The sequence below is a fragment of the Scaptodrosophila lebanonensis genome, unplaced genomic scaffold (assembly GCF_003285725.1).
Source record: "Scaptodrosophila lebanonensis strain 11010-0011.00,11010-0021.00 unplaced genomic scaffold, SlebRS2 tig00000123-arrow-arrow-pilon, whole genome shotgun sequence".
NCBI lineage: Eukaryota > Metazoa > Arthropoda > Insecta > Diptera > Drosophilidae > Scaptodrosophila > Scaptodrosophila lebanonensis.
Window position 1 is genome coordinate 800,821 of NW_022060581.1, and position 18,985 is coordinate 819,805.

Sequence of the window (18,985 nt, forward strand, 5' to 3'; positions counted from 1 at the left end):
CGAATATACACTGCGAAAAATGTGGACTATGGATGTGTATACAAATACACAGATACACGCGCATGTTATGAAAATAAACAAACTTGTTTCGCTTGTTTGCTGATAAGGTTGTAGATTAAGTAAAACTGCGAATGGTTGATTTTAATTTCAGTTTTATTTATTTATTTTGTGATTACTAAATTCTTAGAACTTTATTCAAAATCATCATCTTGCTCATCGACTGGCTCGCATTCCATCGATTTATACGTTCATATTGCCTTCGTTTCTATTTATTTATTTTTTGGCCACAGACGCAATTCGAGCTAATGTATGCATGCAACTGTATGCAACTGACACTTTCCTCTTCTCTCCTCACCTCCTCATCATCGACTTATACATTAATATATATTATGTTGTTGTTGTTGTTGTATACTCGTATATAAAAAGAATAATTATAATTAGATTAATTAATAATAATCCATAATAATAAACACAATTTCATTGCCAAAAAATTTCTACAATACGTAATTAAATACGGATACGTCCTGATCGTTGGTGTTGTTGCCTCCGCCGCCACCGCCGCCTCCTCCACGATTCGAGGATCCAGAGGATTTGTTCGAGCCATGGGCAGCGATGGTCAATTGATTGGTCTGATGTATGACCGAGGTGATGTCGCTCTGCGATGCCGATATATCCTTGCTGGTAAGCACATCCGAGCTGCTCGATCCCGATGAGATGTGACGCTCGGTGATGCCGTACTGGATTGGCTGATAGCCATGACTGGGATTGTACGTGGCCGAGTATGGCATATAGATGGGAGGATTGGGCAGCGGTCCAATGTCGCTCGTGATGCTCTCCGTGTCCGCATGACTGAGCGCATGTGGATGGGGATGGCCACGCATATTGGGATTGCGTTCTTCATTGACCACATAATAGCATTGCTCCGAGAAGGTCAATTTATTGACGGTATGTTTAATGTAATTGTTGCGCAACATTGCGGACACAATGCGTCGGGCCTCGCGTCGATCCTGCACATCCTCGACATTCTCTAGCACCCAATTGACGGCATCGGCTCCAATAAATGCATTCGGTATGGTTATTTTCAGCCACATGCGATCCCTAATCTCTAGTCCACTATCCGGTTTGGTCATCGCTTTGACAATCTCCTCGAGATTGTTTTGATCCAAGCGCTCCTTAATGGGCTCCGGTATATCTGCGATAATACTGTCGTGTGAGGTCAGCGCCTGTGTGTGTGCCACCCAAGCGCCCGGATCTATGGGACGCACCGGTTCCGTGCGAGGTATGGTAAAATAACCTTTGGGATTGGGATCCCAGCATTTAGCCACCACCAGCTTGATGGGGCCTGGTTTTTGGACAACCTCTCGCAATACTCGGACCGCCTCATCATTGGTCATATTTTCAAAGTTGACATCGTTCACCTGAAGGATCATATCGCCGGGCTCAATGCGTCCATCGAGGGCAACGGCGCCGCCCTTCATGATGCTGCCCACATAGATGCCGCCATCGCCACCACGATTTGATTGCCCCACTATGGAGATGCCCAGAAAATTTACCGCCTCCATGTTAATAGATACGGTAATAATGTTCAGAGACATGGTCGAGTCGGTTATGGAGCTGTACGAGGAGGTGCGCGACATGCTCGGTGCTCGCTTTTTGCGTCGCTGCGGCTTCTTGCGCACCTGAAGGCGCTGTACACTGCTATAATCGGTCATATCGCGATCCAGCGTCAGCTCCGATTCAGTTCCAAACAGACTGGTCGAGTCCAGATCGCTTGAGAGCACCGATGCCGATTGATATGTGAGCGGTGGCGGTTGCAGCATTTGATTGGTCAACAATCCACCCGAATTGATGAGGCCAGCAGTTAGTTTTTGTTGTTGCTGCTGCTGTTGTTGTTGCTGCTGTTGCTGTTGTTGCTGGAGTGCCTGCTGCTGTTGTTGCTGCTGAAGCGCAAGCTGGCTACGCACCTGAACTCGTCCCCCCACAATGCCTCCTCCAACCATTTCACACTCACTCGCCGGCAATTCGGAGCAATTATCAGACTGATTTGTGCCATCGGCGGAGACCAGCCAGGAGACGACGCGTCCATTGAAGCAAGGCAATATTGTGGCATCGTCGGCGATCTCCTCCTTGACCACACCGAAGTCCGCGTCCATCGACTTGAAGAAATACTTATAATTGTTGTTCTGTTTGTTGAGCACCATTTTGAAATCCTTCAGTGTCACCTGCGCCGAGGGTATGGGTATTTTCACCAAATAGGGGGTGGTCTCATCGTCGATGTGATAAATGACTTTCGTCTCTTGGCCATTTGTACGTTCCGCATCCATTTTATTTATCTCAATTAAATTCGTCGAAATTTACGCGTTTTCAACTCTTATTTATTTATAGTTTACAATTTTCTTTAAGCGGCGGCCACAGCTACACAAAAAAAAAGTTTTTTTCATGCGTTGTGTCGCTGCGCTCCTCTCCTCTCGCTGCTTGCTTTTTGGGTTGGGTTGTTAGCAGAGCTCCTCCTCCATTTCAATGTGCTGCCTGCCGTGCCTTTGCGACTAAGAGCCAATTGCTGTTGCTGCAGCGCTCATTAGAATGGCCGAATTAAGCATTTGCACGCGTTTTTCGTAACTTTATTTAAAACAAAAGAACGCGAATAAAAACACCAAAAAACAAAGTCACTTTTTGTCGTCGAGTTTAGGGATGTAAGAAAAACCCATCGCTGCCATCGATTACGATATTTGCCTGTCGCGACATTGGCATATCGATGTGTGTATCTTTTACCGATAGACAATTCCAGCCATTTCGAATTTGTTTAGGTTTCAAACTATCGAATCAGCTGTTCTTTATCGGCTTTATGTAAATAATTTAGAAGTCACGCACTCCCTGGAAACGGTAGCTGAAAACTATGAATCTATCCTTATTTACATGTCTATCTATCAGTCTTGAGTCCTAGAAATATACTCTGCAGGTTAACATGTTAAGTAGTTTGATATACATATGCATGTATAAATTTATATTAGCATGCTACTGCTATTTGCGTACAATTTTACTTAAATAGAACCAACAACAATGTTTCACAACGGCAATTTTAGTACTATGGGTCCTCCTCTTATATGCTACTGACAAAGTTTTGGAAAGTATCGGAAGCAACAACCAAAATTCACTACACATATGTATGTATGTATGTATTAGTTCGTTTGATTTTAAAACTCCATTATCTCTCTCTCTCTCCTGTTTATTATTGATCTAGCATAAAGAACTATAAATGCTTACCATAAAAGTTGAAACACACAAGCCAAGCTCCTTTGGAATATCTTCTCATCAAATTATTGTACGCTATCAACTGTTGCTGTTTTGGTAGCGTATGTGTACTGTACTTATACGTGCTCTTATACGCGCAAGCATACTGTATAATTTCCTTATCTCGAATTCAAATAATTGGTTTGGTGTTGCAAAATGCCATAAGAACCATCCTTGTTATAGAAGAGATAGAAGATTGCGTTTCTGTTTTGGAATATCTCGATTTAGGAATAAAAATAATTATTTGAAGAGCTTACAGACTCTATATGCGTTTCAATTGAAGTTTCACAATTATTTTAACCAATTTTTGTCCTTTATTTCAATTTTTTATTTCTCAATAAAATGTACAGTTACTTAACGCTAATGTTTTAATAAATTGCATACATAGCTCCCTCCTTACAATTTCCTTTTTACGTTTGTTTGTTGTTTATTTATTTTGTATTCCCCTCGTGTGATTACAAAATGTTTGCATTTCAAAAAGACTAAGCTCTAAAAATTGTATTGATTATATGTATATAACAGATCAAAAAATATGTCCAGCCATGATCATGGATAAGACTGCAGTATCATGCCTCCAATATATAAATAAAAAAAATTCCAATATTTGCGTTACTTCCGCTGCCTCCTGCATTTTGAGTGATGGTGATATATATGACATACAAACATACATTTATATATATAATACATATATATACTCGTATATCTAGAAAAAGTAAAATAAAATTGCAACGCATTCCATTTGAATTTTAAGCGACATGCACAGACTTAAAATTGTTGTTTGTTGCTCTGTTTTTTTAGCATTCGCAGCTCTATCCAAAGTTCCTAGTACTCGATACTTTATGATTACTGAAATCTTATTGGTATTATTCATTCACATTCAAAGTCGGTCAATTGATGGAGCCATTTGGATAAAATAATCTGTTATCTATGATGTAAAAAATCATTTCTGTTTTTTCCTTTTCTTTGTATTTACAGCTTAGAACTTTTTTAAAGTAAAAAAGCCCGTTAGTCCATGCTCCTGAATCGTAAGCATAAGCTCTGATTGATAATATAATCATGGGATTTTATATCAATGGACCAACTATGAATTGCCAATCTCTGTGTGTGTGTTGGTCTATTTCGATTTCGTGGAGTATATATGTAACGGACAACTAATTAAATACAACTATTAAAAGCTATTTCTATAGAATTAGAGTTAGTTATATATATAAATATATATTTATATATATAGATATGAAAAAAAAAAACGTCTTCTCTAACGCTAAAACAAATTTTAATATGCATGAATCGACGTCCTCCAATCCTCCTCCACTCTAATGATACACTTCTTTTTTTTTTGTGTATATATGCACAGAGCTATTATACAATTACTTGGTTGGAGCCACCGTCTCAACGATGGAACTCGACAACGACAGGCTGTCGACAATGTCCAGCAATATTTCCACATCCTTAACACACGTAATCGCCCTGGGCGCCCCAATGAGATTGACATTCTTGCCCTCTATATTGGCAAAGAAGGACTTGTTCTTAAAAATGACCGCACGATCGTACGGTACTCGGCAATTAATTTTGTCCACTGCAGTGCGACGAAAGAGGACACACGAGGGCTGATATTTGTGGCGATCCTCTTCGGGTATATTAAATGATTTCAGATCCCCTGTGTATATCGTCATCGTTTGGCGCTGCATTGTCGACGGCGACACTTTGTAGAGCGTCACCTTGCTGGCCCATTTCAGGGACGGGACCTTTATGCGGGCCGCCACATTGGCCAATTTGATGAGCGGTACCTCAAGGCAGGCGCGTTCCCGGCGTGTTTTATTCTCCTCTGATGCAGAATCTTTGGGTGCACTGATAACATGCCAAGTTTCATAGCATGTGATCTTCTTTACAAGACGGCCATCCTCCTCACAAATGATCGTCGTTTCGGGTGGAAAGTATTTTGGTGTTGGATTTTTAACCGTTGTTGTGCTGGACTCCGCCACCGACTTTGCTTGCCCCTCGTCATCGTGCTGCTGAAGTGCATTCTCCTTAGATCGTCGTTGTTGGAGCGAAGGACTCGCTGGCTTTTTGAACACATCATCATCGGGAGACCCACTGTCGCCCAACAAATTGGCAAGCTTACGCAAAGAACTCGTTCCCCCCAAACGATTGGCATTCGCATTCACCGGAGGCGTCAGCACCGTACGCTTTTGTAGAGATGTTGGCCATTTCGAACTCGTCAACGCACGACGTGTCATTATTACGCGCTTTTGGCCATGTTGTTGTTGCTTTATTTCCTCTGGTATCTGATAATGCTGGACATCATCATCGCCATCGTTGTCGCCATCGATGCTCATTTCACACAGCTCTTTCCCCATGCTCATGAGCGATTGCTTAATGGGTTGAGTCTTCTTCCCCATTTCGGCATTTAGTATGCGCGGCTGCGGTTTCGCTCCAGGTTCAGTCTGCTTGTTTGCCGGGCTCGATGATCGAAATTTGCCAACGCTGTTCGTTGTGGCGCGCTGTGTTTGCCGGGATTGGACCAAGCTGGACGAGCTTATGTTCTTGTTGGCGCTGCTGCTGGTGGTGATGGTGGATGTGCTGGCTGAGGATGATGTGGAAGCGGATGTAGATGTCGAGGTGACGCCACCACCAACTCCCTGACTCTGGCCACGCGTCTTGCGTGAATTAGCTGCCGATAATGCTGCTGCCGCCGTCGGCGTCGTCGCCTTCTTGCCAACATTTGTAGTTTGGGCGCGCGAGATGAGTACATCGTCTTGATTGATAATGTCATCTATATTAACAATTGTAAAGGTAGGCACATCATCGTTGTTGTCACCATCCACTGACTGTACCGCCTTGGTAATTGCTGGCGAGGATTGCGATGTCGCTGAGGTGCCAATCTTGTGCTTAGCAGCCAATAGCGCTGTGCGTGGGATTCGTCCGGATGCCGTTGATGCAATTGCTTGTGAACGCTGCTTGTTGTTGTTGTTATTGCTGCTATTGTTGTTATTGCTGCTGCTATTGTTGTTGGTCGTGTTGGTAGCGAGTAGCTTTGGTTTGCTTACACCAGAAGGCGTAGTTGTTGATGACGATGTTGTTGTAGTTGCCGTTTTGCCATTGATAACTGGAGCATTGGCTTCGGTGGCTAAACGCTTGCGCGTCATTTCGCCACCAGCGGTTATCTCATCGAGCTTGCGCTTGCTGGCCGATGAAGGTGTACCACTTGGCGGAGGTGACATTGAGGCTAACAGACTGGACCGTTTCATATTTGCGGCCATATTGCGCCGCATCTGCTGTAATTGCGTGCCTCCACTACCGCTTCTGGAAGCGCTAGAAGACGGTGTCTGGGAATTGGGAGTAACACTTAGCTTGGGCGGGCGTCCACGCCCGCGTTTTACTGGCAGCACCGTCGACGTGACAGCCTTCTCGCGTCGCAGCTCCTGCTTGAAGTCATTCTCACTCAGTTCCTCTTCATCGTCGTCATCTTCATCGGATTTGTGTAGCTGTGGGTTGTATGCGGCATCTGCTAGCTCGTCATCATTGTCTTCATCATCGAGCAGATCATCGTTGCCAAAGAGCTGTTGTTGCCTGATCGATCCACGCTTGGCAGGACCATCACTGCTGAAGGTACCAATATATTTGGGCGTAACCATATCTTCGCTGGCATATTTGGGATTCGGTTTGATGGAGCGACGTGAACGGCTGGCGGCGATTGTGGGCGGAGGGGAGGCCTCAACTGCCACAGTCTTGTGTTGTTTGTACATTTTAGTCTGGTCCTCCTTTACTTTTGGGGAAGTAGCAGTTAGACGCTTGACAGACAAGCGTATTGGTGACTCTTGAGCGATCGACGCCCGCAGTGAATGCCTGCGCTGCAACGTTTGCAACTTTCGTGGTAAGCCTGAATCCGTAAGTAGCTTCTTGCCCTCTGTAACCGAAGCAAGGCGCGCTCTGGTAGTAATGGCTGGTGTCTTGGGTTTCTCTAGTTGCTGTTCTTGCCTCATTGGCGTTGTCGTTCGCCTGGGCAACACTTTGACAGGAAGGGCTGGACTAGTGGGTGATTTCAACAACTTGCTGCGCGGCGACCTTCTGGATAAAGTTGCAGTTTCAGCGCCAACGGTAGCGGCGGGAGAATCTCGTAGATTTCTTAGATATACTATGCAAGATCGTGTCTTAGCTGTCTCGGCTTCCGTTTTTTTTCCCCCTCGCATCTTTCATAAATCACTGTAACAACATAAGACAGATGAAGAAATCGTTGTTTTAATATTGAATAAAAACAAAACAAACGCTACCGCAAATATAAAAATATTGATGCTGCATGTTGGCAACTCTGTCGCATATTTTCGTCATTTTTGGTGCCCCATTAGCACCCAAAAAAATCACAATGAATGTTTGCGCGCGCGTATCCCATTGCATGCCATATCGTAAATATAGTATTAATCAGTGTGCACTTACATTATGTGGGTTTTACATTGTTTTTTTTGATGTCGTTTACTTTCTGATAAACCAAATTTCCGCGATTTCTGGCACTTTCACTACACTATTCCTTTTGCAGTGCTTCAAATATTTGCTACTTGGTATCAAATTGGCAACGCCAATATTAAACTTTTATGTCGCGCTCTCTTTTTTACGCTTTCACAGGGACTGTCTGCACGCGCAATGCGAATTGGTTGGCTATTAATGTGTGTTTTTTATTATTATTATTATACATTTGCATTTACTTTTGGTATGCTTTTTCCGCTCTCTTCCTTTCCGCTTGTTCGCTGTACGTCCAATTCTGAGCGCAACAGCACAGCACTGGTCTGCGGTGCTGCCAGTCTTGCGTTGTTTTTTCTACCCAACTGTACCCACACACACACACATACACACGCACTCAGGCAAGCAGTTGGTCGCAGCGAGAAATGTCGGTTAAAAGAATTTACAAATGACACAGCAATTACGTTGCATGGACGTCTATTTTATTTTGCAATAGCGTAATTGTTTTATTGTAATTGGTCCAGTATTTATCTGACAATAAGTTGACAACAATAACACTTCCCGCGCTCTGAATCTCGATGTCGATAGCACTGAACTGCCACTTGCAATAAAATGTTGCATAGCTGAGCAAAGAGTAAAGGGAGCGAAAGAGGTGCACAAAATAAATTGGAAATAGAAATGGCGTGGCCAGATGTCGCAAGAGGCATAGCCAGTCTCAGAGAGAGATGCCAATGTTGCCAGCTTGGTCTTTGGAAAAGCGAACATACAGACCTAAATAATACAAACACATACATATGTATGTATATGTATGTATTTTTACATATTTATAATTATGTTTTATTTGATTTGCTATTTGGTTAACATGTACATATATATGTATTTTTTATCTGTATCGCCTTTCCTTTCTACTTTCTTAACGCCGATGGCTGTGGGCAGCGATATTTGGCCATTTCCACCTCGGCTTCCGCGTAAGTGAAGCGATTGAAGGAAAAGTACTCGGGCACCTTGTAATCGCCACTGGCTGTCGCTCCAGGACCCACAGGCGAACTAGTTGGTTTCACACAGGAGCTGCTTAGGCCTGTAACATTGCTCACTGATGGGCCGTTGCCACTTGCTCCGGCACTTCCGCTGCTGGCTGGAGTCTTAGCGCCTCCAGTCGTTCTTTGTGCCTGGCTATAGGCGCGGCGGATTAAAGGGCTAACAGCGCGTGAACGTGCGTACATTTTATTGAGGCAATTCGCAAAAATAGGTATGTTTAGTATTCACGTAATCACACACCAATCCAACGTCAAGTGCAAAAAAAAAAAACAACAACAACGGTTGGTTTCTACCAAGCTGGCAGCACTGGCAAGTGCTGTCAACTTACACAATTTGCATGCATTTGTTTTGCATATACTATACAATAATGAAACTTAATTATGCTTTTAACGATTTTGCTATTTTTTCTTTTTGAACTTGGTCTGAGCCTTGCCATAGTGCTCATCAATGTTGGCCACGGGCATCCGTTTTTTCTTCGAGTGCTCTAGCTTTGTCCTACTTCGACACTTTACGCTGGCGGCACCCGTTTGATTTTTGCCCAATTGATGAAACTTTTTACGCTCCTCGCGTATGTCCCTCAGTCTCTTGCGCTCAGCCTGCAGTTCCTTGTAGTTCTTGTATTCCTTTTTCGGTGGCTTCATGCCCAGCTTCACCAGTTTAAATATTTCCATTTTACGCTTGTTCTTTATAACGCGTTGATTGGACATAGCAAAGTTGAGTACTTCGTTGCGCGCTTTCTTGATGTCAAACTCGGGTTGGGTACTGCCAGGGGTATCCTTTGCAGTGTTTGGTTTGCGTGACGGAGCATCCGGTGTTTCTTTTTGTGGGCGCTTCGTCGTCGATTTCGGTTCTTGAAAAACGAGAGCTGTGAATGCAGAGCTGGTGTTTGTGTCCTGTCCCATTTTCTGAAGTGCTAGCGCAGCTCGTGTTGGGATCGGCTTAAAATCTGTGCTGACATTCATTGTTAGCTGGGGCTACGGATAACAATCTACCAAGCCGTTGGCAATTTTACTTTTGTTTATAAACACCGGCAGCACATGTGCGCTAGAGATGTGCCAAACGATCAGTTACTTTTTCACAGCAACTTACAGCTGTATAATTTGCTTGTTAGTGGGTGGATAAATTAAATTGTCTTAATAATACAATTTATATCAGCCTCTAGCACTGCAGAATTTTTATGAAACATCTGTGAACAGCTCTTTGACAAAATTGAAAACATGTGCAAGATTACCAATAATAAGCTGAACAAATTTCGAATATTTCGATGTTTCGAGCAAAGAAAATGGCTTCTTCGAGGTTCAGTTGATGGCCACAATTCATTTAAAACTACCCTATTGCGTTATTCACCAAATTTTTGCATAGTACGAAAACTATAATAGACACAAAATTATAATATGAATAACATAGTTTTCATTTTGGCTTCTAAAGAAAAAGAAAGGTTTCTTATTAATATATTAAAATGAATTCATATTTCAACAAAAGTAGAATCTTATAGAATATAGAATTTTTTTTAAAGTAATTAGTATTTAATTATTCTGTACCCATAAACAACTTAAATAAATCCATAGTTAGTTAGTACGCAAGGCAATACACATATAATCTACAAAAGTTTACAAAATAACTTCCCAAAACCAAAGCGAGGCTGTGATTTTTATTACTTCTGTTCAGTGACCAGAAATCACAATCTTCGCCATACTTAGGAATTTGATGAGAGAATGTGCTTTTTTGTGCCATGGATTTAACGAGTTGGTCAACAAGTTGGCAGTCCTCGCCGTAGGCCGCACATGTTGAATTTTGTTCCCTACTCCATTCTTGTAACAGCGCCATGAAACGTCCAAAATTGACCGAACAGGAGCCGGATGAGCAAAAAGAACCCGCCGTAAAGCGCTTTAAAGTTCCTCCAGAGCTGCAGCAGAAAGCGAATGATTTTCTCAATGCGAAAAAACTCAATGTTAAGGTGTTAAATGAATTGGTGGAGCTGCTCGTAAGTTGTTCATCTCTCCCATAGTGTGTCAAAGCGTATTAATTGTGACTATAATTGCAGGAAAAGGAGGAGGGCGATGCATCCGGAGTAATGCATGTGCTTGAGGTTGTGTTTAAGAATCTCTTCAAGCGCAATTGCATGCAGCCTGAGCTCGAGGAAAACGGCAGCTCTCCAAAGGCAGCAACAGTTGCGAAATTTGAAGAACTCTATGAGAAAACATGGGTGCGATTGCTGCAATGCTTGAACAGTGGCTCTAAAGAACAGTCTGGCGCTGCGCTTAGAGTGTGTATGGAGTTGATTGCCATCGAGGCGAGGCATACCAAGCCGCCACTTAAGAGCTGGCCCACGCGACGTCTGGAAAGCATACTGCGTACAATGATCGAATCGGACGTGACGCCGCCTGTGGCATTGCAACATTTTCAACAATATGCCCGTTGTTTCGATGTTATCGAGGAGTCCTACAAATTGTTGCTCACATTGACGCCCAAAAAGTTCAAAGATACACCCAATGCCGCCCTCAACTATCTGGCTATCATCAATCTGCTTGATCTGGGCAAGAATATGATCAAAACCAGTCAACGGCATGTTGAGGATGCTCAGGAATTCGATTATATGAGCACGCGAAAAGTTGTAAACAAAGTGTGGAAACGGGTTATGAAGGCCATCAGCGGCATTGACGAGAAAGTTCATCGACAGGTTCTGATCGTGCTGCTGGAACGCATAATGTCTCATCTAAATGATCCCATAATGCTGACAGACTTTCTGATGGACTCGCTGCAACAATTTGGTGAGTGTTTGACATTCTTCCGTCTATTATGAAAACGCTTGACTTCAGCTCCAGCTGCAGTGGTAGATAAACTTAGTACTATTTAAAAGATCAAGGGCGTTCTTTTTCAACTTCTTGGCCAGTATATTTTTCAAAGTAGAGAACATAGTTCATAGCTCAAAAAAAAAATCTTAATAATATATAAATGTAATCGAATTTAGAAACGGGAATAGGATTGAATATATATTATGCAGCATTCTTTACAATAATTTTCTTACCTTTAATTATTGATTGCTGTCTTTCTTACAGATGGCCCGATTGCGTTGCTTGCACTTCAGGGCATCTTCACGCTCATGCAACAGCAGAACATCACCTATCCGGATGTATATGAGAAGCTCTACAGTATGTTCTACCCGCGCATGTTCTTCAACAAGTACAAGGCGCGTCTCTTTTACCTGGCCGACATCTTTTTGACGTCCACGCATTTGCCAGAGAATTTGGTGGCCGCTTTTGTCAAACGTCTGGCGCGCCTCGCCCTCCAATCTCCCACAAAAGATGCCCTCATCATGATCCATTTCATCTGCAACCTGCTGTTGCGGCACACTGGTCTACAGCGTCTCATACGTGCTACACCAGCGGCCAGTGGTAAGTACTTAATATCCTTTTTTGTAATCTTTTCTCAGTTTCTCATCTCTGTTGGTAGCTGTCGAAATAACCGATCCCTATGACGCCACCGAAACGGATCCGGTCAAATCAAAAGCAATCAACAGTTCATTATGGGAAATAATGTTGCTGCAAAAGCATGCCATCCCCGAAATCGCCAATGCGGCGCGCTTCATTAACAGCTCGCTGCCCACGCAGGAGGTCGAACTGGGACCACTGCTCGATATGAAGGAATGTGATGTAAGTGTCTTAACTTCGCTTTAAAACTTTAAAAGCCACGACAAGAGAAGAACCGGGTTTTGAACAACAAAAACAACTAAGAAAACTAAATGAATTAAGATTGAAATAGTCGTGGGTGTATTCAGTTTAAGTTATAAATAAACTAGAGCTGTACGCGTAAAAAGACCGTCACGAGCACATACATTCACGAAACCTTTTCCAACATTATATTAAGCGGCGTCATATTTTTCGTTCTTAATTATAATATTTGTTTAATCACAAAATGCAATACCAAATTTTCATTAGTCCTATTTCAAAACGAAGCAATGACGACTGATTTTAAAAGTGTTGGCGAGCTTTCTAAGCTCTAACAGCGTTTTTTGCGTATTTAATGTACGATTAATATTTAATTAATTAAGTTCTTTGAACGCGAACAAACAATTCTTTCCAAATATCGATACTAATTAGCTTAAAATAATTTAAAAAGAAAAGCCACAAATAAAGAAAAATTAGAGCGGAATCGTAATGTAGTCGATAAGTTGAAAAAGCTAAGGCGAAAGCACAGCTTAAAGCTCACAACAGTTTATCAGTTTAAATGATAAGATATGTACTATTTATTATATTTATGCAATTATATTTTCCTCTATTCGCAGATATTCGATGCGGAAGTGAAGAAGCAAGTGAAGCAGTTCGCACTGGCCTATGAACGGCCCAATAGTTTGGCGCTGCCCCAAAACGATATGGTCACCAAATACTGGAGTATATGTTGAGTTAAGGAACGCTTTGAAACTGTAGATAAAGGTACTAAAGTAAATTAAACGTGAATTGTGTTATATTTAAACGCGAGGTGGATATCGTTGCTGATTAAGTTCAGCTTCCAGCCATTTGGCGGGCAAGATGCGGAATAGATGCTCGTCCTGCTGTTGTTGTTGCGATTGTCGAGTCAGCGAAGCAACGACTTCAATAATTGCATTGTGACGTGGACGTTGCTTAATGGATACCGCTTTAAGCCGACGAGACTCCGCGCAACTGCGGCACGGACGAATGAAAGCAAAATAGATGCACTCTGCAATTGAAAGAAAGCTAAAGCCCAAAAACAGGCCCATTAAACCGCCAACGCTGGCTGGAAAGAAAGTAGAAAGCGCTGGTTGAGCAAACGACTTTACAAAGTTGAGTTGAATCTATATAGAGAACATAAAGACAGAGTACTATAATGGGTCCTGGTATAGCTGCGCGAGCTAACAGGAATCCTACAATGTGAGTTCGTTCCTGAGTATATGACTCGGACTCTTCAAAGTTCTCTAAGAGTGGTCTAATATCTAGAAATGTCAAACTTCCGCAGCACACAAAAGATTACTATAATGAAAATGAAAGAGATGTCTTTAACAAGGATTGTCCATAAATTTTTATACCCTGTACCCGTAGGGTAAAAAGGGTATATTAGGTTTGTGCAAAGTATGTAACATGCAGAAGGAAGCATCTCCGACCCCATAAAGTATATATATAGTATTCTGAATCAGCATGACGAGAGAAATCGATCTAGACATATTGGCTTCAAACTATAAATCTGATTCTTCTCAATTAATGGGGTCTACTGTAAATCTTTTCACTATCGGAAGAAACTTTTAAATATATTGCAGACTAGATTGTCTAACAAATCCAAATCGAAAAAAGCACTTGATTCCGAAAATCAATCAAACTTTTCAATTTCAAAAGTTCTGCTTTACAATCGAACTTATGAACACATTTAAAATCGTGTGATGTAATTACTCAAGAGACGTTATAAATTTCCAATAAAGCATAATTTGGACAATTTTAGAATGGAACACAGGCTTCTGCTCAGTCTGAGCATAGAGAGACCTGAGTCGCAACCTTAGAGACTTACACAAGAAGTCCGAGATGCCGATAAACTCGGTCTGTTTGTGGGCCCGAAAGGTGTGCTCTTTATAATACATGTTGACGACGGCAACACTGCGCTCTACATATGCCTCGCTAAGATTGTGCTCCACGGTGGAGATCTTGGCGTAAGAGGTCATCATGTTGTAGGTGAGATCGAAGCAGCTGGGCAGGCAATCGTCCAGACACGATTCCACAGCGGCGACCGTATGAAGACGAACGCTCTCGACACACGGCGACTTGCGAATGCTGCAGATGGGATCGTTACCCCGGACGCGAGGCATATAGAAGCTGATGCAGCCGCAGTGCTGGAGCAGCAGCCTCGACAGGCACTCCATCTCGCAGTTGCGTTGGGTGTAGTGCGCGAAATATCGGAGCTTTCCCTCGCTGTGGAACAGACAACGTCTGTATTTGCGGTCCAGGGAGCGGAGCTGTTGTTCGGTCACAATTTTCGCAGGCTCTATGCGCAACTTGGTCTCCAGACCAGGGGCTAGGAGAACGCCCGTCTCCCGCACATTTGGCGACTCGTTGGGACTGTGCAGGGATATCTTAAAACCAATGCTGTTCGAGGAGGAGCAGTAGTAGTCATCGGCTTGCACGTCCAGGGTCAGACTGAGACCCAAGGACTCACCAGTGCCCTGAGCAGTTCGTGGGTAGAAGCGACCCTGTGTGTGGCCCGCATATCCCTGTTCCGCATACCAATTGACAGCCCTAAAATCGCCCAAAGCATTGCTGACATTGCGCAGCGTCAGAGGAATACTGTAAGAGGATAAAACTGGAGCATACATACATACATACATATCTCTGAGCTCAGAAAAAAAGGTAATAGATTTTAAAAAGTCACCTTAAACTGAAAATCTCCTTAACTTACGAAAAAGGTTTTTTTGATAACTAATTTTCGATTTAGAAACGCAATTTCTTAAAACATTTTCTCTACTTCCCTAAAAGTTTTTTTATACCCTGTATCCGTAGGGTAAAAAGGGTATATTAGGTTTGTGCAAAGTATGTAACATGCAGAAGGAAGCATATCCGACCCCATAAAGTATATATTCTGAATCAGCATGACGAGAGAAATCGATCTAGACATGTTCGTCCGTCCGTCTGTCCGTCCGTCTGTCCGTCTGGATGAACGCAAGGATCTCAGAAACTATAAAAGCTAGAATAACCAAAGTTGGTATCCAGATTCTCCTATGTCCGAGAAAGTGTTTATTTTATTTTTTGGAATTTCGCCCCCCTTCCCCCGCTACAGAATTTCGTCAATAGCGTCCATGTTTCAAAAGCTACCATAACCAAACTTTGCACACATCATTTCTGTATAATTATCTACTTTTGTTTCAAATATCATCTAAATCGGCTAGTTCTAAGAAACTAGTTATTAGCGAAACAATTTTACTTCTCTTCTTCTTCCTTTGCTTATGCTAGAGGCGCATATAACTCAGTGACGGAAGTTTACCTGGGTACAGGGTATTACACTGTCGGGCTTGCCCGACTGTAGCGTTCTCTCTTGTTTTGAATTGGTATTAGAAAGGTTTACATTTCATAAATAGCACTGGAAGCCATAAAAATGTATGCAATGGAAAGATATTTTGTGAATTGGAAAAAGAATACAATGTAGGAAAACCTACAATATCATAAAATTAAAACGTTGCTTCAAACATAATTGTCCGGCTTAGCGAAGTTATACTGTATTTTAATTAAAGAACTCTTGCTTTTAGAAACAAGCTTTCTCAAAGCTGGTAGTAACTGGCTTTAGTTTAAAGGGCGATTTTCTAGTTTTGAGATCACTAACGGGCATTTTTTTCTGAGTGTAGAGCTTAAGAGGGAGCACAGTTGATCCCTCCAGTAGAACCCTCTACTCACTTGTGCTTGTACATGAAGCGTGGATGGAGCATATTGAAGACACAGCAGAGACCCTCGTCCGTCACAATCGGCAGAAACATGCGCGCGCAGTTGTAATCCTCAGCACCAAAGCGACAGCCAATAACCATCGCTTCGCAGGGCTGTGAGATCTGACAGCAGAAGCGAGGGAGAGGGAGAGAGGTGGTATTAGAGTGAGACAGACCTACTTACACTCACATTGAAAATGAACTGCTCGAGTCTTTCCCAGTTGGTGATCGCATCGGTCAGCTGCTGATCCGCACTGCGATGGCACAGGAGTTGAAGCATCGCATACTCCGCTGTATCGTTGGCGAACTGCATGGCTTTGGTGTATAGTGCTTGATTGAGATTGCAGATGGTTACAGCCGGAAATGGTTCGTTCGTGATGTAAGTGGGATCCGGATTGATGCCCACAATCACGGGCGTGGTGTTCCACTTCTCGAAGGCATCCACAATCAGAAAGAGAGCTATGCACACCACCGCAATCAACGCGAGGCCGAAGAAAACTCTGAAATACGTTATACTCGTAGCGTTATACTTACCTTTATCCGTCAAAATCCATCTGTACTCACCTATCGCTGACCCGTAGCTGGCGATTGTTCAAATACTTCAGACCATGAATCGTGGAGTTACGACAGAAATCGTCTGTGTTCTGAGCTAGAAACCGGCGCCACGTGGGCACCGGTGGAGGAGCCAGAATCCGTAGCTGACGCCTCCAGAAATTATGCCGCACACGATGTGCTCGCATCTCCAGATACTTTGAAAATGTCCAAAACCTTAGAGGGCGTAGCTTTTTCAAAACGATTTACCAATTCCTTAGCCATGCGATAGCTTGTTTATTTATTCAATTCGAGTCGCTTTGCTGCACTATTTCAGCATTAAAGGGTTTGTTATTTTTAAAAGCAATTTTCATGCGCGATTGCAAAATATATATAAATTCTATATAGCAAGGCTATCTATTGCTACGGTTGAAATTATTCTCTCAACCTTGACCTGTCACCGACGAACTGTCAAAAGAAGTTCCGTTCAAAAAGCGTTAATCCTTTTAGTGATTCTTAGTAAGCTGTCATGTTAAACTAGGAAATGAACTGCGCACTTTTGGGTCTTTTATGGGGAGGACTAAAACCAATTAAGTTTTCGACGGTAAAGAGGGTATATTAGATTTGTGCAAGGTATCGTCGACATGGGGTATACTCGTATATTTTTAATCAGCACGACGAGTGAAATCGATCTACACATGTCCGTCTGGATGAACGCCTGGATTTCGGAAACGGCTGAGCGGAGATTAACCAAAGTTGCTATGTAGACGCTCCTAGTTCTTAGACAACACAAGTTTATTTTATTTGTTGATCCCCCTCAGACTTTGTCAATACCTTCTGCATTTCAAAAGTTACGTTCTCTCTTGTTTCATTTGCGTAAGAAAGAAGATCAGATTATTAACAGACTGCACTGACAATACCAAAGAAAAACCCATGGGTTTTCGAACCCAGTCAGCTAGTGGCGGATGTAAACCATTTTTGCTTGAAGCTTAAGTACAAATTTCCTTTCGGAAGGGACAAAGTGCCGTAATGTAAGACGTGTCTTCTGAGGATGCAGACTTAAATATTTTAAGTACTTCTCCGTCTATTTGCTGTTCTCTCCACTTTTTATACTCTGTACATGAAATGTACAAGAGTATATTAGGTTTGCGGGAGCTGAAAAATGTAACAGGCAGAAGGAGGCGTGGCAGACCCCACAAAGTATATATATTCTTGATCAGCGTGACAAGACGAGTCGATCTAGCCCTGTCTGTCTGTCTGTCTGTCCGTCTGTCCGTCCGTATGAACACCTGGATCTCAGAGACTATAAGAGATAGAGACACCAAATTTTGCACAAAGATGCGTTATGTGTGTATTCTATACGAGTTTGTTTTATTTTTTTGATTTTCCCCCCACTTCCCCCCTATGGGGGTTTTCCCGATTTTCCATTCGTATAATCGCCAATATCTCGGAGACCATAAGACCTAGGAACACCAAATTTTAGTCCAAGGTGCCTTGTGTGAATACGCAGAAAATGTATATTTTGGAATTTCCCTCCCTCCCCCCTCTCCCACGCAAATGCGATTTTCTCTAACTCCCGTAATTCTTGGAATTTCGAACTAAAATTTTGCAAATACCCCCAGTTGGTTATCATATGTCCGTTTACCAAGTTTCACTATGATAGACCGATTTAACGAGAAGTTATAGCCATAAATATATTTGCTGCTGCAGCGCTGCTCAAGCGCTGCCCGCGGCTGTTGTTGATGTTGCTGTTTGGTTGACTGCGAAAATGCTTACACAGACACGAATAGATGCGCATAGGCATACATACACTCACACAGACGCAATTGCTATGTAAATGTGCAATTATACACCCCTTACGTGAGTTCGAATACCGAGAAAGGTAAAATCGATCATTGAATTTTTATACTCTGTACATGAAATGTACAAGAGTATATTAGGTTTGCGGGAGCTGAAAAATGTAACAGGCAGAAGGAGGCGTGGCAGACCCCACAAAGTATATATATTCTTGATCAGCATGACGAGACGAGTCGATCTAGCCCTGTCTGTCTGTCTGTCCGTCTGTCCGTCTGTCCGTCCGTATGAACACCTGGATCTCAGAGACTATAAGAGATAGAGACACCAAATATTGCACGAAGATGCGTTATGTGTGTATTCTATACGAGTTTGTTTTATTTTTTTTGAATTTCCCCCCCACTTCCCCCCTATGGGGGTTTTCCCGATTTTCCATTCGTATAATCGCCTATATCTCGGAGA

The 18,985-nt window shown here is 42.6% G+C and overlaps 6 protein-coding genes across 8 annotated transcripts; 1 reads left to right on the forward strand and 5 right to left on the reverse strand.

Annotated features, from left to right (window-relative positions):
• Nucleotides 1-135: 135 nt before the first annotated feature.
• LOC115628673 (segment polarity protein dishevelled) lies at nt 136-2,675 on the reverse strand. The gene has a single exon (XM_030524846.1). It carries the CDS (start codon nt 2,322-2,324, stop codon nt 495-497), a length of 1,830 nt encoding a protein of 609 aa, XP_030380706.1. The 5' UTR covers nt 2,325-2,675; the 3' UTR covers nt 136-494.
• A 1,537-nt stretch (nt 2,676-4,212) lies between these two features.
• LOC115628741 (serine-rich adhesin for platelets) lies at nt 4,213-8,433 on the reverse strand. Of its 3 annotated transcripts, XM_030524946.1 has the most exons (3): nt 7,992-8,433; nt 7,726-7,918; nt 4,213-7,494 (listed from the first exon to the last, which is right to left on the reverse strand). In XM_030524946.1, exon 3 carries the CDS (start codon nt 7,479-7,481, stop codon nt 4,659-4,661), a length of 2,823 nt encoding a protein of 940 aa, XP_030380806.1. In that variant the 5' UTR covers nt 7,482-7,494; nt 7,726-7,918; nt 7,992-8,433; the 3' UTR covers nt 4,213-4,658. The 3 variants fall into 3 exon arrangements, with proteins under 3 accessions (XP_030380806.1, XP_030380807.1, XP_030380805.1); XM_030524947.1 differs by lacking the exon at nt 7,726-7,918; XM_030524945.1 differs by having other exon boundaries at nt 7,726-8,433.
• Nucleotides 8,434-8,543: 110 nt separating this feature from the next.
• On the reverse strand, nt 8,544-9,048 carry LOC115628745. The gene has a single exon (XM_030524951.1). The coding sequence runs from the start codon at nt 8,967-8,969 to the stop codon at nt 8,652-8,654; it is 318 nt and encodes a 105-aa protein (XP_030380811.1). The 5' UTR covers nt 8,970-9,048; the 3' UTR covers nt 8,544-8,651.
• Nucleotides 8,865-13,241, forward strand: LOC115628743 (nucleolar complex protein 4 homolog B). Its single transcript, XM_030524948.1, has 6 exons — nt 8,865-8,995; nt 10,606-10,768; nt 10,829-11,555; nt 11,844-12,179; nt 12,238-12,437; nt 13,070-13,241. The coding sequence occupies exons 2-6, from the start codon at nt 10,610-10,612 to the stop codon at nt 13,184-13,186; spliced, it is 1,539 nt and encodes a 512-aa protein (XP_030380808.1). The 5' UTR covers nt 8,865-8,995; nt 10,606-10,609; the 3' UTR covers nt 13,187-13,241.
• Nucleotides 9,067-9,822, reverse strand: LOC115628744 (uncharacterized protein C1orf131). The gene has a single exon (XM_030524949.1). It carries the CDS (start codon nt 9,744-9,746, stop codon nt 9,183-9,185), a length of 564 nt encoding a protein of 187 aa, XP_030380809.1. The 5' UTR covers nt 9,747-9,822; the 3' UTR covers nt 9,067-9,182.
• An 11-nt stretch (nt 13,242-13,252) lies between the features above and the next one.
• LOC115628759 (pickpocket protein 28) lies at nt 13,253-17,014 on the reverse strand. Its single transcript, XM_030524974.1, has 6 exons — nt 17,000-17,014; nt 16,763-16,947; nt 16,389-16,698; nt 16,173-16,321; nt 14,302-15,071; nt 13,253-13,539 (listed from the first exon to the last, which is right to left on the reverse strand). The coding sequence occupies exons 1-6, from the start codon at nt 17,012-17,014 to the stop codon at nt 13,253-13,255; spliced, it is 1,716 nt and encodes a 571-aa protein (XP_030380834.1).
• Nucleotides 17,015-18,985: the final 1,971 nt, after the last annotated feature.